Source organism: Ahaetulla prasina, chromosome 7, assembly GCF_028640845.1.
Source record: "Ahaetulla prasina isolate Xishuangbanna chromosome 7, ASM2864084v1, whole genome shotgun sequence".
In the NCBI taxonomy this organism is placed as follows: domain Eukaryota; kingdom Metazoa; phylum Chordata; class Lepidosauria; order Squamata; family Colubridae; genus Ahaetulla; species Ahaetulla prasina.
Window position 1 is genome coordinate 53,078,346 of NC_080545.1, and position 27,171 is coordinate 53,105,516.

At 34.8% G+C, this 27,171-nt stretch overlaps 1 protein-coding gene across 1 annotated transcript in view; it reads left to right on the plus strand.

The window, feature by feature from the left end:
* NAV3 (neuron navigator 3) overlaps positions 1 to 15,596 on the plus strand; it is a 576,609-nt gene extending 561,013 nt beyond the window's left edge. The window contains exons 36-41 of the mRNA XM_058190061.1: positions 1,029 to 1,183; positions 2,677 to 2,748; positions 3,492 to 3,688; positions 5,320 to 5,438; positions 6,113 to 6,310; positions 9,160 to 15,596. Coding sequence (XP_058046044.1) covers positions 1,029 to 1,183; positions 2,677 to 2,748; positions 3,492 to 3,688; positions 5,320 to 5,438; positions 6,113 to 6,310; positions 9,160 to 9,279 — 861 coding nt within the window. The 3' untranslated portion in view covers positions 9,280 to 15,596. The remainder of the gene's footprint in view (positions 1 to 1,028; positions 1,184 to 2,676; positions 2,749 to 3,491; positions 3,689 to 5,319; positions 5,439 to 6,112; positions 6,311 to 9,159) is intronic.
* Positions 15,597 to 27,171: the final 11,575 nt, after the last annotated feature.

Sequence of the window (27,171 nt, forward strand, 5' to 3'; positions counted from 1 at the left end):
GAAAAGTATCCAGAAATTGTAATTGTTGAAAAAATTAGCAGCTAGGTTGCTAATTATTGCAAGTCCTGTGCAGGTATTATATTATGCCTGTACTGAATTTCCTTGCCTACAGCTCCTGATTGACCTTTAAAATATTAGATTAGATTAGATTAGATTAGATTAATTAGATTACATTGGATTAGATATTAATTATTTGAGAACTCCATTCCCCCTCATAGCAGCTTGCCTGATTATTCAAATTAGAAGAAAAAGCTTGAAGGTCCCTCATATCCATAAACTCACTTACCTGGTATGCCCAAAGCTAGAGAATGTTCTTTCCAAAAGACTGACTCTCTGGTTTTTAAGTATTTAGGAAAATGATAAAAATCTTGTCGCAAACTGTCAGTTTTAGTTGAATTTTTATTTTAATGATTCTGACTTTAATTTTAAGTAAAACTGTTTTTTTATTTTGCATATTTAAGTGCTGTGAGGTGCTCAAATAGTCTATAAACAAAAAGTATAGAAGGAAGGAAGGAAGGAAGGAAGGAAGGAGAAAAGAATGACAAAGACACACAAAAAGAAAGAGAGAAGGGGAGAGAGAGAGAGAGAGAGAAAGAAGAAAGAAAGAAAGAAAGAAAGAAAGAAAGAAAGAAAGAAAGAAAGAAAGAAAGATAGATCAGATTAGAATTCCTGAAAGAATGGAATAAATATGCAGTTTAGGTACATAGGTTCTTCTATCCATCTCATGATCAGGGTTTGTTGATCACATGAAATAGCCTTCCTGCATTTGAATAAAATCAAATAAAAGCTCCTAAATATTTTATTAAATTTGTGAAAGCAGGGAAATCAGATTAGTATAATTCTATTGTATGCATTCAACAATATATTGTAAATATAAGCTCTGAATAAAGAAGATATTTAGGCAAAACTGTTTTGCTGGAGACTGCCAAAATAATTTCATGACACTTAGTTTTAATAATGATACATAAATGTGAAGTTGGCAATAGAAAATACACCTGTCTTATTACATTCTTCTCCTTTTTTTGAAGGATGTTCAACAATATCTTGTTAATTTGGCTGAACAGTGCAATGCTGATAATAGTAGTTCTGACCTTCCTGTGGTAATAATTCTTGACAACCTGCACCATGTTGGTTCTTTGAGTGACATCTTCAATGGTTTCCTTAACTGTAAATATAACAAATGGTAGGTTGATTCTTTAGTCATTGGTACTATGCAGCCTCTCCCAATCTGGCAATCTTCAGAGATACTGAATTGAAGCTCTCATAATTCCAGGTTCTTATGACCTGTTTATAAATGCAGGAAGTTGCATTTATACAATTCATATACAGGCGGCTGCGTTGAAGATAGAGTGTGGCAGAATATGAGATGAGTTTATGAATAGACCCAGTGAAGTTTGAGAAATGTTTTGATTTCATATTTTAAGGTGAATAGTCTGTTATTATACATTAAATGTATTTTTGCTCCTCCAGCCTTCCACTCCTCAAAATTGGTAATGTTACAAAACCAGCGTAAATCAAAAACATAAAGCAGAAATAAAGATTTTATCATATCAGTTACAAAATGAGTTGCGCACAATAGTCTGCAGTTGCTCTAGATCTAGTCTTTATAACACACATATCCCTTTGTGATTTTAAGAAAAAAGGAAACTGCATAAAACTGTGCATTGAGTTTTCATAAATAGGTTCCTATGAACAGATACAAATTATGTAATTTTTGTTATTCTGTGTGTGCATAAAATATGCAATTTTAGCCAAGAATTGCACTAATAAATATATAAATATATAATGTATTGTATTAATCTGGAAAAGTGAAAAGTTTATTAATAAGTTTATTAATTAGTAAAATTCTAATTATTTATACATATTTACATGCTTAAGTAAAATATTTTATTACAAAATGGCTAAATTGCTTTGAGTAAACATTTCATCTTTCTCAATAAAGTAACAATTTCATATCATACCTACAGAATCATTGAAATAAACTTTAAAAAATCACCCAGATGAAGAATTTTATAAAAAGCTATGCTAATCTTGAAAGAAACAAAAATTAATAAGTGTCAAAATTGAACTGAGAGCCAGTTTTGTCTAGTAGTTAAGGCCCTGGACTAGTCTAAACCAAAGTGGAATTCTAGTCCACCTTAGCCAGAAAGCTAGCTGGTTGACATAGGGCCAGTCGGTCTCTCTCAGCCCCAAGAGCTTTTTAAAAAAATTGCCAAAAAGCTGAAGAGACTATGCCAGGCAATTGCCAGGAGTCCAAAATCTGAACTAAAGGGGCACACACCCACACACGCCCCATATGAAAGAGCTTCAGTTTAATATCTGACACTTCCTCTAATGGTGTCTATAACATAGTTCAAGAATACATTTAAGCAAACATTCGAAACCTAGCATAAGTGCTTTCAAAAGGTCTTTTTTGAAATATAAATATACATTATTTTATATTAAAACAATGTTAACATTAGTTTTCTTAAATGTCAGTTTACTTTGGCATTATGATTACTTCATAAACTCTCTCTTTTATATATTCAGAGATTAAGGGAGTAATGTTTTCTTTTTTTCTTTCGTTTGTGGTCATCCTTGCTGATTTTAATACTGCTTTTATGTTGTTTTGTTAATATTTTGTTCTTATTCAATTTTCCTGGATAGTTTTTTAAATTCATATTTGTTTGTTTTAAGTCCCTATATTATTGGAACAATGAACCAGGGAGTTTCATCATCCCCTAATCTAGAACTGCATCAAAATTTCAGGTAAAGATTATTTCTGTTTCATATCTATCATATGACTCAAGTTCAGAACTTTCAGGCTAAAGTTTTAGTTTTAGTAAGTTCATAATTGTTGCACATTTGGTTATATAAAATCAGAAAGCATATAAATCTTTCAATTTTTTTAATGAGTCAAATGGAATGAAAATATAATATCACCATGTTTAGGATTGTTTCTGTCACCATTTCAAAAGGGATGTGCCATTTGGCTTTTGTCATAAGATAGCAGAAATGACTAAATATATTAAGTTCTAATAGCAATTTTCTTCATCATTGACCTCAAGACATACAGTTGAAAAGAAACAATTTATTATTAGCTAGAGATATAAATGTAATCCTGTGACAGAACAATAATCTAGCTCAAGTCTGTTTACTGATAACAGCTAGCCAAATGCCAAAGGCAAGTTCACAAACAGGACATACAATCATTATCCATCATCAGTGATTAATTGCTAACTTCAGGCACTGAAAGAGATGGTCTGTGAACAAAGAAGATTTTCTTTGGCCTTATAAAAGTCTACAAGCTACTGTATATCTTAAATGCAGTGATCAAATATTTCATTTTTAGCAATTTATGATAGTGGCTATCACATCAGCTCATGGAAACAATTGCTGTAGGTTAACAGTGAGTTTAAACAAGCACATTTTTTGGAGGTCAACTGTAAGACTTCATTGGATGATTGCAAACTTTGCATTTGGATTCCATTATTTTATTGTTTTGTGTATAGATGGGTGCTGTGTGCTAATCACACAGAGCCTGTTAAAGGGCTGTTATCCAGATATTTGAGAAGGAAACTGATTGAAACAGAGTTGGAGAAGAATACCCGCAATAATGATCTCATCAAAATTATTGACTGGATTCCCAAGATATGGCATCATCTCAACAGCTTTTTAGAAACCCACAGTTCTTCTGATATAACCATCGGTAAGATGTTTTACAGTTAAGAATGCAAATTAAGGGTTAAAACTGATCTTTGAAGGTTATCTTACTGTGTAAACTTACTACGAATGTGTCGGCAAAATAACTAGTAGGTTATCTTTTATGACCAAAGGAAAAAACAGAGGTGTTTGCAAACATGGTATTCTTGGATATGAATTGGATTCCTGGAATGAAACTTAAAAGAAGAACCAAAAACCATTTAATGTCATTGATCTTGGTCTACTTGACTAAGCCTTGAATTTACACTTTCTTATCACATTCCACTGTCAAAAGACTTAGTTCTAAGCGTGAAGAGAAAATTCGGAACAAAACAAGAATATTTTAAAATAAAAAAATAAATAAAATGCATGTTCTTGGAGAACATATTCCGTCACAGTTTTTCCTTTTTTTAAAAAAATTCTGGATTTTCACATTTCTTGATCCCATTAATAATGTACATTCTAATGTGGCATCGGATTGGATTAGCAAGCAGCAGTTATAAGAAGCAGAGAAGGCAGAGAGATCTAAAACTCTTTCAAATCTCTCAAGAAATCCAAGATCAGGTATTCCTGTTTCAAAAGCCCTCTTCCTTCACAACAAATCTCTGTTAAGGAATCATGTGAGAAATGGTGTCTTAAGAGCAGTGGAAATTCCATCTGCATGTTTTGCAAACAACAACAACAACAACAACCCAAGCCAAAACCCTCCCTGAAGAAGAGATCAAAGAATCTGTCAGATAATTTTATGTTTCAAAAATATTTCTTTTAATTGCTTTTTTTTCTATAAACATTCCTAAGTGGCACAACTTGTTTTGGCAGTTGCCACATAACAGCTGGCAGTTGCTACAACGTTGACAAGCAAGGCAGAGAGCTGGGGTTTAGTGTATCTAAGAAACAGTCACCTTGTTTACAGATGAAATATCTTCAGAATTATTTCTGCCATTTAAACAAAGGCCATCTGGAACCAATGAAGTATTTGGTCTTTAGAAATACATTACCTATATTTCTGTGTCTCAGCATTTACAAAATGCCAGATATTATAAATGTATTTTTCTAAATCCTGTGGCTGAAAAGGCTAATGCAAAAAAATGTCATTGTGCTTTGTGAAAAAATGGCTGCCATCACTAAGGTGAAGTAAATAGCATACAAACAGTATATCTGTTGTATCTATCTGACAATAAAACAATTTGAATTAGATGTGCCCTTTCCTTGTATAATACTCTTTTTTTTTATAAGAAGGAGACATAATGTTTCTGTACATTACACTGAGCTGTGGTGACGCAGTGGTTAGAATGCAGTACTGCAGGCTACTTCTGCTGACTGCCAGCTGACTGCAATTTGGCAGTTCAAATCTCATCAGGCTTAAGGTTGAGTCAGCCTTCCATCCTTCCGAGGTGGGTAAAATGAGGACCTAAATTGTTGGGGGCAATATGCTGACTCTGTAAAAACACTTAAAGGGGGCTGTAAAGCACTGTAAAGCGGTATATGAGTCTAAGTGCTATTGCTATTGCTATTAAGTCTCCCTCCCTATAAAGGGAGCAAAAAACTATTTATGACACTGAATGTAATCTCTCTCTCTCTCTCTCTCTCTCTCTCTCTCTCTCTCTCTCTCTCTCTTTTAAAAAAATCTTATTTTAGGTCCTCGCCTTTTTCTACCTTGTCCTATTGATGTTGATGGTTCTAGAGTGTGGTTTACTGATCTCTGGAATTATTCTTTGGTGCCATATGTAATAGAAGCTGTGAGAGAAGGACTTCAGGTAGGACTCTAACCAAACAGCAATCTGAATCCTTGGGGCATTATTATTCATTATTGCTTCTAAGAGTTGATTTACAGAAACAATCATCATTTGCCATGAATGGGAAGCTTAATCTAATTTTTAAATATTCCTATAATCTGTGCCCTATCATTGCAACCATGGTCATCTCTGTGCCTATAAATAATTTCCTTGGATCAGAAAAATGCCCAAAGGAATGTAAAAATATTCTGGCTATTTAATTTTCAGTGGGATTCTCACTTGTAGAATTTTGCAATTCGTTAATAGAAATACCTCACTTGAATGTTGCTAATCAGTGAGATAGTAAACCAATTTTAGTATAACCTTGTTATATATTGTCAAGTGAAATATATAAAGTGGAGGAGGGGGTAAACCAGTTACAATGGCTTAGAGTCTCGAAGCAAACACAAAAAACATATGTGTCTTAACCATTTCTTGCTATCACTATAACTTATATAAATCCAAAAAAAAAAATTGACCAGATGTTGTTCTTATACACTGAACAGATTATTTGTTAATCATAACGTATTTTGTAGCATGGTGGGGCATTCAGGGTGAATACTTTCTAATAACTTGGTTCATCATGGCCATTCTAAAATGTCTTTTAATAAAATAAGTGTAGACATGTATATTTTTCTTTTGGGATATATATTTAGATGTATGGTAAACGTGCACCATGGGAAGACCCCTCAAAGTGGATAGCAGAGACTTGTCCGTGGAGTTCACTGCAACATGATTGGTCATCATTACTTCAGTTAAGGCCTGAAGATGTTGGTTATGAAGGTTATGCATCTGCCAAAGAAGGAACCACTTCAAAGCACATTCCACAGATGGAATCAGAAGGAGATCCTTTGGTAAAATAAAAGAATGCTTATTGCTTTTTAAAATATGCTTTATTGAGTGATGCTTTTTGATTCTAATGGTTTATTATAAACAACAGCTGAATATAATTTGGTTACATTTATTCTACTTGCTGCTTTGGCTGCTCAGATAAATTGGTACTACCCTGTTTCCCCTAAAATAAGACATCCCCTGATAATAAGCTTAGTCAGGCTTTTGAGTGCATGCACTAAAATAAGCCCCCCCCCAAAAAATAAGCCCTTCCTGAAAATAAGCCCTCTCTGAAAATATTTAATCATATGTGCAGCCAGTTTCCGCCATTTCCTCTAGTTAGGGTTAGGGAGACAGAGCTGGAAATCAGGAAAGAGGAGCCCCATCTTGCTCCATATGCCCCAAAGTAATAAGTCATCCCCGAAAATAAGGCCAAGCACTTATTTTGGGGTTCAAAAAAAATATAAGGCAGGGTCTTATTTTCAGGAAAATGGAGTAGTTTGCATATACCCTTATACCACAATGAAAAAAAAATCCTTAATATATAATTCCCATTGTATTAAATTTAAGACCCTCATTAGCTTTGCATTAATTCACTGAATATGTAAAATAAATCAATATATGAATTAGATTAAGAAGTTATCATCTCAGACTATACGAGCAAATTTATATGCCATATCCTAAATTCTGATCCACTCTTAACTTTTAATCACATTTCATATTGAACAAGAATGAGAATATTTTGTTGGGATCATAAATATCTGGGCATTCATTTACCTTAATGGTATCCCTTGAATATGTTTCATTACTTTCACTGACAAAGGTGAATAGCTATGAATGAGAGAGAGGGCTCATATATTAGGGGTGTTAGGAGACAGAAGCAAAAAAACAGAAGAATATTAGAGATATGTGCATGTGAAGTGACAGATATAAAAAAGATTTATCTAGTAAAATATTCAGAAAACAAAAAATCTACAGAATAAAGGGATAGGCTTACAGGTTGAAGTCCTTCCTCTATTAGATCCTAAAAAGGTCCATGCTGCATCAAGCCATAAAAGCATTTTATGGCCAGCAGGATATATCTGGGGTGCTCAGAAGTCTCAATTGGAGGATGAGCTCCTTTCCATGACCAAGACTAGTATCTAACTCTATCTATGGTTCAACAGCTTCTAGACAGCTACCTAGCATGAGTAGAAGCTTGACCTTTCATATATGTCAACAGTATCTTTTAAAAGCTGTTGTGATGCTGTTGCTAATATCACCACATTTTAATTATGTGCTATTTTAAAAAATCTTTACTTTCAGTTGCTAAACTGAACTACTAACACTGTTAGGAAGACATAGAAAATATTTTATGTTATTCATGATTTAATATCCCTCTACCATGACTCCCCATACATTCTTCCCTTTACTCCCTAAGCTACAGAGTTCCAATTGCTATAGTCTTTCCTCATAGGAAATTGCTTAATTTTGACTGAATTTTTCTTCTACCCTACTAAGATGCATTGAGCAAATCTGTATACGAGCGTCTCACTCTTCTCCATACATTTTTGCTGCTATCGTAAGCAAGGCTTTTTCAAGCAACCATTTTCAATTTTAATGAAATGAGGCTAAATTCCTATATGACAGTAATAAAGCTACCTTGAATTTTCAAGGCTTAGTTAAATATGAAAATATGATTTATTCTGGTTTTCTTTTTTAAAAAAAACATATTTCGGATCAGAGAAACTATAGATTTGCACTGTAAAATTGGGTTATTTTAAAATGTCACCAACAAAGACCATTCCCTGAACACCAGTAACAGGAAAGTTTTATAAATTCTATATTTAATTATGATAATTTCAGTATATAAACATCTTAGAAATTTCCAGTGCTCTCAAAGTTAGATAAGATGTGCTTAAGGTTCTTCTGGAATCCAGCCACACAGCAGTAACACAATAATATGGCATTGTTTTGTGAAGGTCAGCTCCTGGACAGCAGATGGTGCTATTGCATTTAGCCATTGACTTTCACCCATTCCATTCAATATGTATGCAAAACAAATTAGGCTTCGTTTTCTGCTCCTATCATGCCAAAAAAAAAAAAAAGCCTGTTTGTTTGTTTGTTTCCTTATCCTTGACTAGAAAAATGAATCATGGTTTAAATAATCCATTCTCCTTTATACTTTGAAGGTCTTAGCTGTTGTTTTTCTTTTATGTACACTGAGAGCATATGCACCAAGACAAATTCCTTGTGTGTCCAATCACACTTGGCCAATAAAATTCTATTCTATTCTATTCTATTTTCCCCTTCCGTTTAATTGTTTCTCTGCTTTTAAAAACTTAAACATAATTCAGCAGGGACTTTGGTATTATGGCTGCACATCCTTATGATGTGGAAATAGAATGTTTCTTAAAACACACACACAAAGGCTAACATAGCATGAAGGCCAATACTGGATGGAATCTGGTAGCATCTCTTTGCCTCCATGCAAATAGCCCCAAAAGGTTTGTGAAACATGTATTCAAAAATGTGCACAATGAGCTTTAAAAGAGCTTAAGGTAGGAATTTCTCATAACAGTGGATAATCATATAGGTACAGAAGCAAATATTCAAAGGGTTGAGAAAGCTCATATATAATGCTATGTAAATCAAAAGAAAGTTCCTTACAAAGGAAAACATTTTCTGTAAATGTTTTCTAAAACTGGCTCTAACAAAGGACTTGAAAACATAAATAGCTGCACATTTTTGTTCAGTTAAATTAAAAACAAGAGGTGAAATTTATTACAGTATTGCTTTGCAAACGCAAACTGTAAAATGAACTGGATTATTATTATTCTAAATCATCTTAACTCTTGTACCAATAACACATCATCCTGTATTTCTTTCTCAGATGAACATGCTATTGAGGCTCAAAGAAGCTGCCACTTACTCAAGTGCCCAGAGCTGTGACAGTGATACTGCCAGCCACCATGATGATATGCTGGACCCTTCACTTGAATCAACGCTCTAAAGGGGGCATGACTTTGGTTAGAAGATGCTGATAAACTTATACCTGTGTTAAGGGCTGCTGAGGTGGTGTGTATCTGTGCTGAAATAGCATGTGTGTGCTGTGTCATATATGGAGGCACCTGATTTAAGCAGTAAAGCAAATCAGAAATGAAAGTTGGATTTGTTCAGTTTCAAGTGGAAAGAACCTTTAACAGGGAGGCTATGAAGCAGATTGCACACATAGTAGTCAAACTGGAATCACTTAGAGTCTTTTGTTTTCTATCCCTGTCTTGAAAGTTTACAGTGGAAGCATTTTATGTGATATTTCAATATACTTGGAGGTGCTGCATTCATAGTTCTCCTGCTCTTCCTGCTCCTGCTCCTCTTCCTCCTCTAACCTCTGTGGTGCCTCATAGCACATATTCCAGATTATATTATGCTGTCCTTTCCAAAATGAGGTGGATGCAAAATAAAATAAAAAGAATGAGAGGGCGTATAGACTCAATAAGCACAAAACAGTATTGTGCAATGACCTTAAACAAACAATACTGTGATATGCTGGATAAGTGCCAATTTGATACTAAACTGCCATATTTGCAGTGATGTGGTTCACCAAGTTTTCTGTTTGCGTGTGTGTGTGTGTGTGCGTGTGTGTGTATTGAAAAAAGTCACCCATTTTTATATCCAAATTGTTTTTAACCACAGTGGTATTTTTTAAATACCTGCCCACCTCTTAAGGTTGTTGCTGTTGTTAGGCAATTCTGATGCTGACTCAAGGTTTTGGTTAGGACTTTAAGTTTTGAGTCTTTTGGGAGGGGGAAAAAGAGATCTTTTCCTATGGTGCTGTCTCACTGCCTTAAAACCGATTTCTAGACAATGTTACTCTTGGTTTAATTTGTTTAAACCATTGGTTATTTACACTGTTTCCTTTCTTCATTTTACTAATGAGAGAGCATCAGTGAACACAGTAGCCTTGTGTTTATATATCAAGATTTTTTTTAATTAGGTGGCTAGAAGGATGAATTATTAATATAGATATAGATATAGATATATTATTTTTAATCTTCTGTGAATCAATGACCTACCATCCTAAACCATTCAAATGACCCAGAAGCTACTCCTAGTTAACTATGAATGAAAACAAAACAAAAAAAGTCCAACATAGTTATTTCTATCCCATTAGGAAAAGCACTTAATTAAGACAGAAACAGAGATGTGTGACATTTTATCCAGCAGAGCTGGGTGTGCACCTGAGTTAGCATGAGCACAAATCGTTCTTGGTTTTCGTCCCTTCTCTTCCTTCCCCCATTTGGAGCATGCTATTTTAATTGCAGTTGTTGTACATGAAGAAAGTCAGCATTACAAAAACACTGACACAGTGCTATTCACTGTGCAAGACAGAAATGTTTTTACTGTAAGAGGGGAAAGTGGGGGGTGATTTTGCACAGTTTATTGGGAGGGTATTGTAAATACTGAAAATAAAAAGTGTTGCACAAATGAAAGCAAACAAAACAGTGACAGCAGCAAAAATACAAAATTATACTTTATTCTATTGATGTGAAAAAATGTTTCATTTATGGACAATAACCATATGTTGTAAACAAAGCAAGAGGGCAATCAGTACTATCTGTTTTTTTAAAAAAGACAGATAAACCAGGTATGTTTGTCCTGTATTTAGAACTGCCATCACAAGTCCTGAGCTATTCTTGCTACAATGAATATTTGCACTCTTTAAACCAATTTAACTTTGCAGGAAAAAAATAGACATTATCTATCCTGGCGGGATACACCAAAAACCCAATCAGAGTAATTGGAGATATTGGTTAAAATTAACATAAGATATCTAAGGGCTATAGCATTATATAGGCATATACTTCAACCCTTATCTTGAAAGGGCTCATGTGGAGCATGTCTACTCATAACCATAGGACATGTGCCAATGAAACACTTTCAGGATACACATAGCCAATGGATAACTTCAGGACATGTAAGTGGTGCTACTAACTCCTGCAACAATATATTTTGCAAAACGAATATCAAAAAAATCAATGCAATTTTCCTTCTTGCATCAGCCGCAGGTCTCCTGCATGGTGCTATTGCCCTAATGAAAAAGTCTGCTTTTATGCACAAAAAATGTACTCAAATTTATTTCCAGCAGCAAATATTAGCTGAATGTCTCATACTGTTAAACAGCATGCCACTCTGGAAAATGACTAAAACAAAAGCTGCTCCTTAAAATTGATGTAGTCTAAAACAACATCTAAGCCCAGGAACTCCTGCCATTTTCAATACACATGCACACATCCTGTATGTATATACTACATAATACAATTTTCCCTGCAATACATTTCAGTGAATTCACCTAGTTTACAACTTTAACAAATTTGTTTGTGAAGCATTTGTCTGTATACATTTTATATTTTGTACATTTTTAATGTAACATATTGTGTAAATAGACAGAAACAGTGAGATAAATCATCTGAAAAGTTTTGTAGTCTTTGTAAAGCCCTAATAATAAGTATTTGGTGTCATCAGACTTAACTGGATGATGTATTTTATATTGATTTATTGTTCTTCTAGCTTGTAAACCAGCTTGCATATATTTTTTGCAGGTGTGCACACTGTATCTGTCTAAATTATTACTTTGCCATTAAAGTGGAATTATTTATTGACAACTGAGTCTGCTGTTTTTAAACTCCAGAGGAAATCAGCCTTTGATTCCATTGTTAGTTGGAGGTTTATGGGAATAGCTTGAGAAAACCATTACAAATATTAGACACATCAGGTTATTGATTGAATTGCTTTCTTACCTTACTACAAGGATATGAGCTGGCAAACTGGAGATCCTTATCTGACCCTATTTTAATAAATGGGCCAAACAGGTCTATTTATTTACTCCCATCACATTTAATTTGCATATCAATTATAGTGTTTCAGCCATGGAATGAAAATCATTTTGTCTCCTGGCTTAATAGGTACAGAGCACTCAATTTAATATAGGTTGATAATATATGGTGTTTATATCATGATGTATGTTGAAATTTAGAAAATTGTGGGCTAGGCTGGCTGATTATTATGAGAGGGAAAAGCTGAGGATTAACTACAAGCAAGCCACACAGCAGAACCAAACATACATTGCCAGTTAACATCCAGTATTGCCTGTTCCTTAAATATAGTATTTGGATGTCCCCTTCTAGAAGCCATAAACCTGGAAGGTAAACCTTAATCCACTTTTAACTCATTGGGTATATTCTAAAGTTTTTCTATTTTAGTGGAGATCAGGAGTTAAATTACTCCTGCAATCAAAATATTCCAGGAAAAATAAAATTCCACAGTTTCTGTGGAATTGGAAGGAGGTTTTGGAATAGAATTAGAATGTATTTGTGCAATTGGAAATAGTCCAGAATATGTTAAGGGAAATTCCAAGTCTTCCACAGGGCTCACATCGTGCCACTCATCTAAAACTCACAACTGTCAATCTCTATCAGAGCACAGTTTGGTTCCCAGATAATTGTTTTGTTAAATTTTGCTACTGGCAAATGAAGGGTAAATTGTAATATTATACTCCTTTCTATCTAGAGAAATTAAATTAAATCCTTGAATAAAGGATTTCTCAATGACTTTTGGAATGGAATGCTAACAAAGACACAATGTTGTTCCAATGCTCAAGATTCCAGCTTTGATATCCTCAGTTTAAGCAGTTATTCTTTTGCAGGTCTTAGACTCACTAGCAGACCATAACATTTCCAAACTATGTCCTTAAATCTAAATTCCACAAAAGTCAGGGAAGGGATTTATATGTAGCAAGCATACATACCAAAAAAAAAAAAATAGAATATTTTTTAGAAAATAGAAAATAGACTATGACATTCTTTCTGTGGCTGAATTGGACAAGAAATTGCTACAAATAACATATAATCTGTCATTTTAACAGCACTTTAAAAAAAGCTGGTTTTAGGCAAGGAACATTGCTCTGTCTGGTATCATCACTGCCAAGACAAAAGCGACATTCTTATCGCTGTCCTTTTCCCGACATTGCTCAGTGACAATAATTGTACAATAAGGAACAGGGAGTTAATCAATTTAGAGTCCCCATCCCATTCAAATTGGAATCAGCTATTTTCTGTATCTTGTCTTTTCTTTCAAAATTAAACTACTACCAATATCAATGATTGAAAATATTTCAAATTTCAAATGCATGTCCACATTTTTAATTACATTTATTAGAAGTTTTCCAAAAAGTAAAAATCCAATCAAAGTTTAAAAAATGATGAAAGGAAAGACATACAAGAAACAAAAAGGAGAAGGAAAATATATTTAATTGAAGAAAAGTTATGATTTGCTAACTTATTTTCAATAGATAATTACAATTGAGTATTCCTTCCTCTCTGTCAGATATTATCTAAATTCCTTCTGCACTTCATTTAATCTACATCTTTATTAACCTTCAAACTTGTAAATCTTCATGTCATTTTTTCTTCTTTCAGCAAAATGTTGTTTTTTTCCATGACCAGAAAGGTTTGTTTGCCATTTCTGCAAATTATGTATACAATTTTTAAAATTTTGTTTTGTCTTCTAGTACTCAAGTTTTGTGTTAGTTTCAGGGTATATTGTTTCCATTCTGTTGTATTTTATTACGCTCTCATTTTATTTTGTTTTGACCTTATTATATTTCTGCTCTAAATCATGCAATTCCATTCTTCAGGCATTCACTGCAAAGTTTTTTGCAAAGGAGTCTGCAAAGGTTGTACTCTTCAAAAACATAACAAGAACTGTATTGTTGTCTAAAATAGACATATTTCTGATAAGTGTCAAGAAAAACTGAGGATGCCAGAGTTACTAGTTGAGATGCAAGTACGTAGAACACAAGAAAGTACAAAAACAATAGCTTATCTCTTGACTTCAGAAGGGTCTTGCAAGTCGTAATAAGTTATTCTTTTTCCTGCAGAGTATATAAACCTTAACAAATTAAAATAATATTTAGTAACAATTTATATTGCAGCTCTTAGGTAGAGTGTACACCTAGCGAAAGATACTTATAAGCAAGCTGAACACAATCATAGTCCTTTGATTTCAACACTTCCTACCTGAAAGCAGATCACAAGCAATTTATGTTACTTTTCAAATAAACAAGTTATGGCAAAATTATATGGCTAAATGCCCTCTGATATTTTAGATTTCAACTGCCAAAAGTGCCAACCAATTTTTGAGAGGTGAAATTTTGTTCTTTGCTATAAATCCCCCACACAAATCTTATCAACGTTAATACTAGCAACAATGAAACTTGGACTTCTACACTCAAAAAATTGGAAAGGCTATGAAATACATTAATCAGAAATCAGGAAAGAAAGATGGAAACTTTTATATCTGGAATGCAGGCCAATGAAAAATAGTTGCTTAACAAGTCAGCTCATAGTTTTATTATTCCTATTGTCAGAAAAGTTAAGGAGGTGCTCCAATAACTGAACAGCAAATGATCAGTTTTCTGGGAAATAGCAAAATGAAGAGATTTATCAAAAAGGAAAGGAAAACCCTTAAATGATCTCAATCACTGACAATTACAAGAAACTGCAATCTATGAAACTGGGGAAAACTAAATTTGGACATTATGTGTTTTTTATGCTGGTATTATAAAAAATGTGATTCTTTTAACCTATATGTTATAGTGTTGACAAGCTCATTATATCACTACAATTTCAGTACAAGTTGGGGAAGAAATATTACAGTTAAGGATTTTAATGTGTTGTTAAAATGTTTCCAAAAGTTGAAAATTGTCATCTCATAAATTGCTTTGTGAGCCTGTGGCACAGGAAAAAGGCTAATTCTATATAATTAGAAAATTACCTTCCTGATTTTGAGGAATGGCTCCAGGATGTGAGTCTATTATTTATTTTTGAAAAATCTGTGTGTTCTAAAAACAAAAGATAATGCAATATGTTGCTATATAGTTTCAATGATATGTTTTAAAGATTGAATAGGCTTTTCATTATTTGTATTTATATTGTTATTTTTCTATTAATTTTATTTAACACACAAACGTACACAAACACATATATAAGCATGCATACATACTAGTGTGTGTGTATGTGTGTATTTCATTGTACAATGTCTACAAATATGTATTTTTCACTGTTGATATTTTTATTGGTAAGTTTTAAAAATATAATATAGATAAAGGAACGTACATGTCTCTACAGCACCTCTAAAATATTACAATTGTCCAATTTAATAGCCAATTGTCCAACTGCATTTGTATATCTGCATATCTACTTTGTTACTTATTTTACTGTCTTTGTATATTTGTTTGATATTGCACATATTGTAAATTCATCTATAATCTGGATACTGGACAATAAAAGTATTTTTCTACAAAATAAATATGTCATATTTTTTTTGTTCTCAGATTTGCATATTCTGCCAGAATTAAATATAATTCCTTAGATGATGGGATAGTCTTCTTAATAATGAAATGTTTTCAGTGTTAAATATTGTTTCAACATGCTATATATTCAGAATATATTATGCTCATGTAAATGTAGTTTTGCAAAAAAAAGGAATCAGAAAATAGAATCTATCATAGAAAATAAAGTAAGTAAGGAGTAGGCCATGCAAACTATTTATTACTTTGAATTACTTTTTGTATATTCATTTAATTGTATTTTAAAATGAACACTGTCAAACATTAATAAAGCATATTGTTGCCAAGGGTAGGCATACCATATCTGCACCACCATTAGATAGTAGCAAAAATATTAAGAGAACTAGCTTTCTCTGCCATCTAGTGATCATCCATATAATTGCAGGTTAGATAATTGTAGTTATAACCAAGAATATCCTTCTTCTAGGTCTCTGATTGTTCAAGCAATATAGCAGTCAGATATGGCAGGCAATATACTACAGAAGTATTTTCAGATTTTAAAATTTGGTCAATTAGTTCTAATTTATAAAATTACTAGAATAATTCAGTGAAAGGGGCATAAAGCTATAAAAGACATGAAGAGTCAATGCTGGCAACTGTCCGATCTACAGATCAAACCTGGCTGCTCAAACTTTGATCAATCATTATCCTATATTACTTTCAGAGGTGGGTTTCAGCAGGTTCTGACCAGTTCTGGAGAACCGGTAGTGGAAATTCTGAGTAGTTTGGAGAACCGGTAAATACCACCTCTGACTGGCCCCACCCCATCTATTCTTTGCCTCCCAGGTCCCAGCTGATTAGGAGGAAATGGGGATTTTGCAGTAACTTTCCTCTGGATTGAGGAGGGAATGGAGATTTTACAGTATCCTTTCCCTGCCACGCCCACCAAGCCATGCCCACAAAGTTTCACCCATAGAACCAGTAGTAAAGATTTTTGAAACCCACCACTGTATTACTTGGCATATAAATATTGCAGCCCTCAATAATCTTTATATTTATTCCATACCCAATATCGTACCCTCTAAATTGAAATTCCACTCTCAGATCTTAGACAACAAATTTGTAGCTATCAAAATATCAATTTTGTTTCCATCAACTATAATAAATGCACTTCTTTGGTTGAGACTGGATTACTATTACTGTGGAGTTCTGCATATAAATTTGTCACTTGAAATAGGATCTAAAGTTACATTTCTGGTGTGTTCTGGTATTGTTTTCATCAATTCTTTCCTACAAATTTACTTCCTCCTAGGAAAAAAGTATAGCCTCAAATTGATCTCACAGCAGACTCTTAGCACAATCTCTTTTAATGTCTGGATCAGAGAAAGTCAATAGAATAGAATAGAATAGAATAGAATAGAATAGAATAGAATAGAATAGAATAGAATAGAATAGAATAGAATAGAATAGAATAGAATAGAATTCTTTATTGGCCAAGTGTGATTGGACACCCAAGGAATTCTTCTTTGGTGCACATGCTCTCAGTGTACATAAAAAGACAAGATACACTCGTCAAGAATCATAAGGTATAACAATGATAGTCATAGGATACAAATAAGCAATCAAATCATACTAGGAAATAATCAATATAAATCATAAGGATACAAGCAACAATGTTACAGTCATGAAGTCATAAGTGGGAGGAGATGGGTGATAGGAACGATGAGAAGACTAATAGTAATAGTCATGCAGACTTAATGAATAGTTTGACAGTGTTGAGGGAATTATTTGTTTAGCAGAGTGATGGTGTTCAGGAAAAAAACTGTTCTTGTGTCTAAATGTTTTGGTGTGCAGTGCTCTATAGCATCATTTTGAGGGTAGGAGTTGAAATAATTTATGTCCAGGATGCGAGGGGTCTGTAAATATTTTCACAGCCCTCTTTTTGACTCGTGCAGTATACAGGTCCTCAATGGAAGGCAGGTTGGTAGTAAAAGTCAAACAGTGAGTCCTTGAGTTGGATATGCAGAACAATGGATCCAAATCTCAACTTTGTACATAGAAGCCAATGTAGCAGAGCTTTTGCCATATCTAATTAGCTTTACACCATTCTCTCTGTTCCATAAAGAGAAGCATTTATGTGGTAAGGCTTAAATATTTTCAAGCATATTGGACAGAAAGTTAGATACATTTCTATGTTCAAATGAGATCAAGGAGAAAATTCTACATGTATTAGTTATGCCTTTCTTTATACTATACTTGGTATTCTGGATGAATCCATCTCTTCCTTACAAAATGCATGGGTTGGTCTGAAATTGAGTTTGTGTGCTTTTTCGTTAGGAGATTGATCTAGAGAGATTGCTATGAGAGGCCCAGTTCTGAAGTCTCCCATGAAAGTTTATCAATAGTAGCCATAAAAGAAAGAGAGCTGTTGCAAAAACAACTACAAGGAATCGTATATGTTCCCTCACTCTGTGTCTTCAAAAGAGCTCTGAAAACTGTTTTTCTTTTTCTTCCTAGCATCTACACTGGAGCCCCTTTGATCCGTACCTTTTTAAAGGGAGGCAGAAAATGTGACGCTTTCATAATTTGAAGATGTGGGCAAGATATAACAATGTTGTTAATAAGCTTTTGGAACATTAAAGCTGCGTAATCAGTCAAACATTTTAAACAATTCACATTTATTTGATAAGAGGTGGTGCAGAATGATCATTGATGTGGGGTTTGAAAAGGAGATTGAGAGATTATTTGGGAGCATTACAAGTTGTTGATCTTCTGCTATAGACTTCACAATGCCAGAACAATGAACACTACCTAACAATACCCGGAAAGTACCAATGCCTCGGTTTCAGCAACACAAACATTTTACAATCTTACACTCACCCTTTCAGTCATTCAGAGCACAAATACATACACAAAGACTTTTCTTGTCATTGTCTAAAAATTGCAGTGTCACATTAATTTTGTTGTAGTGATAGGCAAGACTTATCTCTAATTCTCTTTTATAAGCAAGTAGACAGTCTGTAACCTACTGTGTTATTTTTTTTCAGGGGTATTTTGTTACCGAAATAGAGAAACAAATAACCATGGGGGTGGGGAGGATGGTAGACGCAGGACAGACTTCCAACTTCCTATTAGATTTCCCCATGGAATTTTCTTGTGGAAAGCTGACAGGGAGCATCAGAAATCTTGCCTGCCTGACTGCGTGACTGACTGCCTTCCATAAATACATACATACACACACACACACATACATACTGTACATACATACATACATACTCGTTTGTATTTATAGGTTGTATTTGTTTAGGAATCTATTTTTCATAGGTGCTCAAGGATAAAAAAAAAGTGTGTGTTCCATGTTTTAATTGCAAAATAAGTGGCATCTATTCACCATCACCTATAAAATGACCCAAAGAAATTAATGTGTTTTATTATTTGAATAAAAAAGCTATTGTTGAATGTTTTGACTGAAGGACTATTCAGAATTTGGATTCTTTATTCCACATTATGTTTAATCTTCACTTTTTTGTCTCCCCCTTAGGTGATATAAATATGGTGTGTGTGTGACATGAATACATATGTAAGACGAACCGAATAATGTATGATTATCAAATTTTATATAAATAAATATAGCTTTGTATATATGGGGCCAAACTGCAAATAGATATGTTTATAATTGCAATTTACTTCTGCAATCTATGCAAATATACAGCCAAATATCTGGAAGCTTATTTATTACCAAGCTCCTTTTGTGATAAATTTTAAATGGAAAGGGCAAAATTGTTTGATTACATAGTTATAAGACCTTGGCCAAAAATAATGAAATATGATACTGTACTTGAACCTCTAGGTGACAGAATCTCTAATACATACTGGAAAAGTAAATATTAGTAGTGATATTTTTTTCTTAAAAAATCAGCCTGGTGGAAGAAATTACCTATTAAAATGATAATTCAAGTTTAGTCATGCTGGAAAAATGTCTTCAATCCAAGCTACTATGATTAGTTCCCAGCATAAGTATTTCGTGATCAATTTCATTTATACAAATCTTCATGATACTTCCATACAGGTTGTGTTTTGTAATGTTAAAAATGACCTTCAAAGTGCTCATTTGAATTGCTTTTCTTGATGAACTGAGGCCTACAACTGAATTAATCCATATCTTAATCCTCACTCTTGTTTTTCTATATTATCAGCTTGCAAGATATACAAGGTACTAATACTGAAATTTAAAACTTTAGGTTTAATATTTTGCATTTCCTTGGTTAAATGGCAAAGAAACAAAAAGAGATAAAAGGAGTGAAAAAAGTGATAAAAACAGAGTGAATGTATAGGAATGAAATGCAATAAAGGCAGTCGTGCAGTTTTTCACTTAAGAAACTAAATCAAATATGCAAGTACAGAACAGGTATCTCGCTTGTTATCATATTTGAAGAGACAGGAAGAATTGTGACCAACCTGCCTTCCATAGAAGATCTGCATATTGCACAGGTCAGAAGGAGGGCTGAGAAGATATCTGCAGATTCCTCACATCCTGGACAGTTTCAATTCCTCACCTCAGGACAGCGCTATAGGGCATTGCATGCCAAAATACAGGTAGTTCTCAATTTACAATAGCTTGTTCAGTGACTTTTCAAAGTCACAACAGCACTGAAAAACGTAACTTCTGACCATTTTTCAAACTTATCACCATTGCAGCATCCCCAGGGTCATGTGATCCAAATTCTTATGCTTGGCAATTTACTCGTATTTATGACGATTACAGTGTCTCTGAGTCATGTGATCCCCTTTTGCGACCTTCTGATAAGCAAATTCAATGGGGAACCTGTTTCACTTAACAACAGTTTGACTAATTTAACAACTGCAATGATTCACTTAACAACTGTGGCAAGAAAGGTCATAAAATGGGGCAAACTCCTTAACAAATGTTTCTCTTAGCAACATAAATTTTGGGGTCAATTGTGGTCGCTAATTAAGGACTACCTGTAACTAGAAATAGGGACAATTTTTTCCCTTGTGCCATCAGTCTGCTACACACTTAATTCTCAAAGTGCTGTTTAATGTCTATGTATATTTATCCATTTAGTGTGGCTGTAACATTATTATTTATCTTCCTTATTACTTTATTTAGTCCACCCATTTATTGATATGATGATGATTCTGTTGCTTTGCATCGGGGTGAAATCCTACCGGTTAGGACTGGTTGGAGTGAACTTCCAGGGATTATGGGCATCAGTTCGCTGAACAGGTAATAATTACCCCTCCTTTTCCCCACCCATGCCCGGCCGGTCACCACTCACCTCTTCTGGCCACTCAATATTCCACAGAATGTTAAATGCAGCAGACAGAATGCTAACTTTTCTCCCACCATTCAGAACGGAGCTGCTGCAGCCTGCCCCTTTAAGGTAGTCCCCAGGAGGGAGGGAACTGGAAGGAATCATAAAGGGAGCAGCAGCTCCATTCTGAAAAGTTAGCATTCTCTTTGTCACAGAATTCAATGCTAACTTTTCTCCCTTTATTCAGAATGGAGCTGCTGCAGCTGTCCTTTTAAGGTAGTCCCCAGGAGGGAGGGGACAGGGTGGGAGTAGCTGGAATGGAGCCTTTTTTGTGAAAGACAGGAAAATGGGGAATTTTCCTGCCTGTCATCCATTCCTCAATCTCAGCACAGACTGAGGAAAGGATGGTAGGCAGGAATATTCCCCTCCCCATTTTCCTGCCATTCACGACAAGGAGTGGCTGGGAGGGGAGGGGAGGAGCCCCTCGATGTGAGTATTGTTGAGTTGGCCACACCCACCCCATCACATGACCTTCCCCCCCCAAGCCATGCCCACAGAACCAGTAGGGGAATTTTTTTAATTTCATCCCTGCTTTCCATGTGCACTGAGTGCTTCTATACTAAAGACAAATTCCTTGTGTGTCTAATCACACTTGGCCAAATAAAGTTCAATTCAATTCAAGAAATAATATTTGATGGCAAATATGAAACAGAAATAAAACTACAAAATATGGCAGAAACAAGTTTAAGCTGCATCAAAGTGCAGTTTCCAAATGATGAGAAGTGGTCTTTTCACTTTATTCTGCTTTAGTCAGGCCCCCACCACAAAAATTTAATCTAATTCCTGATAACTATATCTTAAAATTTTAGAAACCTGCCACAGTTTTAAAGAAAGTCTAAGAAAATCAGCGACTACAAAGTTATATAAAGAAAGATTGGATGGATGTAGGAATGTAGTTAGCCTTAAAAAAATAGATGACTGACTAAGGATATGAAATCATGCTTCCACTACCTCAAAGGTAGTTATACAGAAGGCAGTTGAAATCTGATCTTGTAATTCCAGAATAGAAAAAACACACAGAGTGAATTTCAGTTATAGGATTTATGATTAATGATCGTACCTAATAATACAATACTATAATAACAATTAGAACATTTTAAAAGTGGACTTAATTACCCAGGGAGATAACAGATTCTCCAATCACACTGTCTCGAGTGCTTTGATTCCTACATTGAGGTCTGAATAGGCCCTCTCAATTCAATTATTTTAAATTTGGTATGTTAGTCTCTTCAAAGGGTGACAAAATTGCTATGAGAATCTTTTAAGGCAAGCTTTTTATATTGTAATAGCAGTGATGGAAAAATATCAGAGAGAGAGGTCCACAGACCTAAGTGATCCTCTCCACCTTCAAGTTTCTATGATAATATTGTAAATATTTATTTAAATGTCTAGAACAATGATAGCTAACCTTTTTGCCATCGCATGCCAGGATGGGGGGGAAAGGTTCGCATGTGCCCACACCCATAATTCTATGTACCCCAACCCGCACATGTGTGTGCAACCCCCCTCCCTCCCGCTCATGGCACGCAATGGCCCAGCAGGCCCGATTTTTCTCTCTCATCTGGCTCCAGAATCCTCTCTATGCATTCGAAGAGGGTGAAAACAGCCTTCCCCACCCCCTTGGAGGCCCTCCAGAGGCACGAAACAGCCCATTTCCCAACTTCTGGTTTGAAAGAAAGTGACTTTTTTTGCTGTTCCCAGCCTCTAAAGCATCTCTAGGAGTCTCTGGAGGCTGGGGACAGCAAAAAAGTCACTTCTTGTCCAACCAGAAGTTGGGAAACAGACCATTTTGGGCCTCCAGAAGGCCTGGGGAAGGCTGTTTTCACCCTCCCTAGATGCATAGAGAGGATCTGGAGAAAGAAAAATGGGCCTTCACCACCCCCACCCCAGGCACTCCGGAGGCAGGAAACAGCCTGTTTCTCTACTTCTGGTGGGCCCGGAAGGCCCAAAAATCATCTGGCTGGCATGTGCATGCACACCGAGGCTGAGCTGGTATGCCCACTGATATGGCTACATGCCACCTGTGGCACTCATGCCATAAGTTCTCCATCACGGGTCTAGACATTTAAGGGATGGGGTTATGGTTAGGGTTAGGGTTAGGTATGGTACAAGTTTGCTTGTTTTTATTTTCAGCTTGTAAGTAAAGCAGTTAAAACATTAAAACCAATACCTGATCAACTAACTTTTAGGAATTTAATAATACTTCTAAATCATATTTTTGAAACCATGTTACAATGTTAAAATAAGCAGCTAATAGTTGAAATATTATGGTAATAATTTATTAGAACTAGATCAGAATTTTTTGAATCTGTTAGTGGGAGAATGCAAATTAGTCATAATTATTTTTTATTGTTTAGGTTCATGGTTAAGAAATAGTTTTTTTAGAAGCTTCTATTGATCATTTCTTTTGGAAGTTCTGGACATCGAACGATGGTACCACTTCTGTGGCTGATGTTGGTTTAAGAGAAGGTCCATTAAGAGAAAGTTCATCTTCAAAATAATATATACAAGGAACTAGCTGTATCAATATTGCTAGACAGCTGGTAGGAATAAATATTGTTTATATCTGTTGATAGCGGACAGGAGAAATAATTTGTACAAGGATAGAGATCAGCTGATTAGTAATCCAGAACAGAAGTTGCTATGGGCGTAGAATTAAATTCATCTAGGGATGCATGATTGGCGTATTGATGGAGAAGGATCAGAATCAGGTATAGAAATCACAATAATAAAGAACAAATCGTAAGATGCTTTAACAGATCAAAAGAAGAAGGAAGGAAGGAAGGAAGGAAGGAAGGAAGGAAGGAAGGAAGGAAGGAAGGAAGGAAGGAAGGAAGGAAAAGATTTCATCTCAAACTAAAAGGCTGCATTACTAGATCAGATTCAGTTTTCTGTGCAGACTTGGCTGATTGCCAGAACGTAAATTAGATGATCAATATGCTGCAACCAGAGATAAGTAGGCTCAGGCAGTTTCACAGTGAGTAAAGAATAAAGTAAAGAAGCAGCTTTGAAAAAGATTTTCAAATTTTCAAATCTTGGGACTGATGGCACTCATGATCAAACAGGTCAAGCAAGACTACAAAATAATCAACAACAAGCCCATAAGAGAAGCAAGGCACGACATAACTAGGTCCAAGACATGGTAAAGCAACATTCATGCAGGTCAGAGCTAAGTTTTGAACAGTTATTTTCATCACTTTTTCCAAGAAGAGAGTGCAAAAAATTTCCTGAATTTCCACTCAGTGCCATATAAAAAACACTACATGGGAGTTGCACTCTCTTGTTAGCATTCCTATTCTTTCTAGTTATCCTCTCAGATTTTTGAAGTTCTGCTAGTTAATCTTCACTAGGATTTAGACTTAGATTTAGACTTAGAATAACTTTATTGTCATTTTGAATTTACACTAATTGGGATATATTAAAATGAAATTTCATTGCATTCAGCTCTCAAAGAGTCTCCACCTCTAATATACATTACATAAACATGACAAGGTAAATAAATAAATAAATAAATAAATAAATACCCACATATATGACATGGAGAAACAACACAGACTAGTTCAGATGTATACATGTACATGGCAAGAGAAACAAATATTGCGAGTTTATCAGATGGATGGCCTGCTAGAAATACTTCGAAATCTCCTCCCAGAGGGGACCAACAGAAACAGACTGTGAAGTGGGTGTGTAGGGTCTCTAACAATGCTTTGTTGTAGTATCCTGAGTAGTATCCTGAGTAACAGGAAGTGAGCTTCTTATAATTTTCTCGACTGTCCTTTCCACTCTCTGAATGGACTTTCTATCTGAGGCACTGTAAACAGTGATGCAGCTTGTCAAAACACTCTCAGTCGTGCCTCTGTAAAAAGTGGCCAGGAAAGAAGAAGAAAGATGTGCTCTCCTCATCAGATGCAGAAAATGCAGATGCTGGTTTGCATCCTTCACTAATGATGACGTGTGGAGAGACCAGTTCAGATTATTAGTTATCTGCACTCCCAGATACTTAATACTGTTGACCACCTCTACAGCTGCATCCTTGATACTAGGACTACATCTCAGAATATCAGTGATGTGTGTTTCTGGATACTTGCTGTTAGAGTTGAGTAACTAGCTTAAACAGAGTTGAGTCTCCAGGAACAGGTCTGCTGTGAAACTCTACTCCTTCTCATCCATCCATCCATGGACATGTTCTCCAGCAGGGTCATTCTCATATGCATAGAAAAATATCCACAATTCTTATCAAAATAGTAAAAGATAAACAATGAACAAAATTTGGGAAGTATGTCTTTATGCCAGTCAGAGGATGTACAGATCAGACTTTTCTGGATAACCAATCTATATGAATTTGATAAAAATGTTTATTATTTGTTCATTGAGCTACATAAAGTGTAGGATAAAAAGGCTTTATTTATACAATGTATTATAAAAGCATTTGTTGCCAAATATGATAAGAATAGGAAAAAGTACAGTGAGATTATTTGATATAAACAGAATGAATGATGATTAGTGCAAAACAAATATAAAAATGAAGAATTAATGGATTGAGAAGAACAAAACAAATGTTTCTTAATACAGTAGAATTAATGATATCTTCACAAGCAACACAGCTTAGCATGTCAACAGAATGATTGTATATTTGTGTGTGTATATGTACTATTATTATTTAGCATAATGATGAGAACATGACAGAAGAAAAGTAAACATATACTTGTATATGTATGTATGTATGCATACATTCATATATATATGAATAAAAGGACAGAAAAGAAATGGAGAAAATCACTTGAGTGCTTCTGTTAAGACAGAAAATACCAAAATGATCCTGGATGTTCTCAATTCAAACTCTAGTAACTAAAACAGCACAATACTTCAGATTTCCTTGGGAAGAGGTATCTTATAACACCTTTTTTCTTCAAGAAACAAAATAAAATCTCAGGAATGAAGAAGGAGAATAGGAGGAAGGAAGCCTTGGAATAGAATGGTATTCCCATCATAAACACTGTCTGGCTGTCTTTTTTTTTTTTTAATTTGCATTTATATCCCGCCCTTCTCCGAAGACTCAGGGCAACTTACACTATGTCAAGCAATAGTCTTCATCCATTTGTATATTATATACAAAGACCAGGGCCGGTTTAGCTCACGCTGGTAAAGCCTGTTATTAAGAACACAGTAGCCTGCAATTACTGCAGGTTTGAGCCCGGCCCAAGGTTGACTCAGCCTTCCATCCTTTATAAGGTAGGTAAAATGAGGACCCAGATTGTTGGGGGGGCAATAAGTTGACTTTGTAAAAATATACAAATAGAATGAGACTATTGCCTTATACACTGTAAGCCGCCCTGAGTCTTCGGAGAAGGGCGGGGTATAAATGTAAACAAACAAAAAAAAACAAAAAAAAAAGACAACTTATTGCCCCCAACAATCTGGGTCCTCATTTTACCTATCTTATAAAGGATGGAAGGCTGAGTCAGCCTTGGCCCTAGTGGGGCTTGAACCTGCAGTAATTGCAAGCAGCTGCTGTTAATAACAGACTGTCTTACCAGTCTGAGCCACAGAGGCCTTGTGTCTTCCTGAAGTATGATCAGAAATGGGAATTTTAAAACCTATTTTAAAATTGTTTCCCTGCTAAGAAATTGAACAATGGCTCTCACCTGAAGTAGACCTAGCAGAGCTTTGTTGGCAGGTGATATGATATTTTTAATTTCTATTTAGTATAAGCATTTGGTTGGAATAGTGTCCATAAGATATGGACACTATTCTTTTTTTTTAAAAAAAAGTTCAAAAGTCTCATCTCTGAAAAATGAATTTTATCTCTACATATCTATAAAATTTACAAACCCATCATTACAAAATTCCAAGGCACTCTACTGGGCCATTTCAATAAATCTAAATTCACCCTATCAATTTAGATTTAAGAAATGTAAGAAATGTTCCTGTGAATTATTTCTTTATCATAAACTTAATCCAAAGATGCTTCCAAAGTTAAGATAAAATTTGTGGCTCATTGTATCTAGAAAGTACACCTTACAAAAAGAAGGCTGTCATAGGTAGATGACAAACAGATACAAGAGATTAAAGAGACCCATAAGCACAATTTCATAAGATTGTTCAAATGAAGGCTGGACAGCTGTCTATCTGAAGTGCTTTAATTTTTAATTTCTTCGGTGAACCAAGATTGGAAACAATGATCTAAATGGCTCTTTCCACTCAATGATTCCATGTTTTA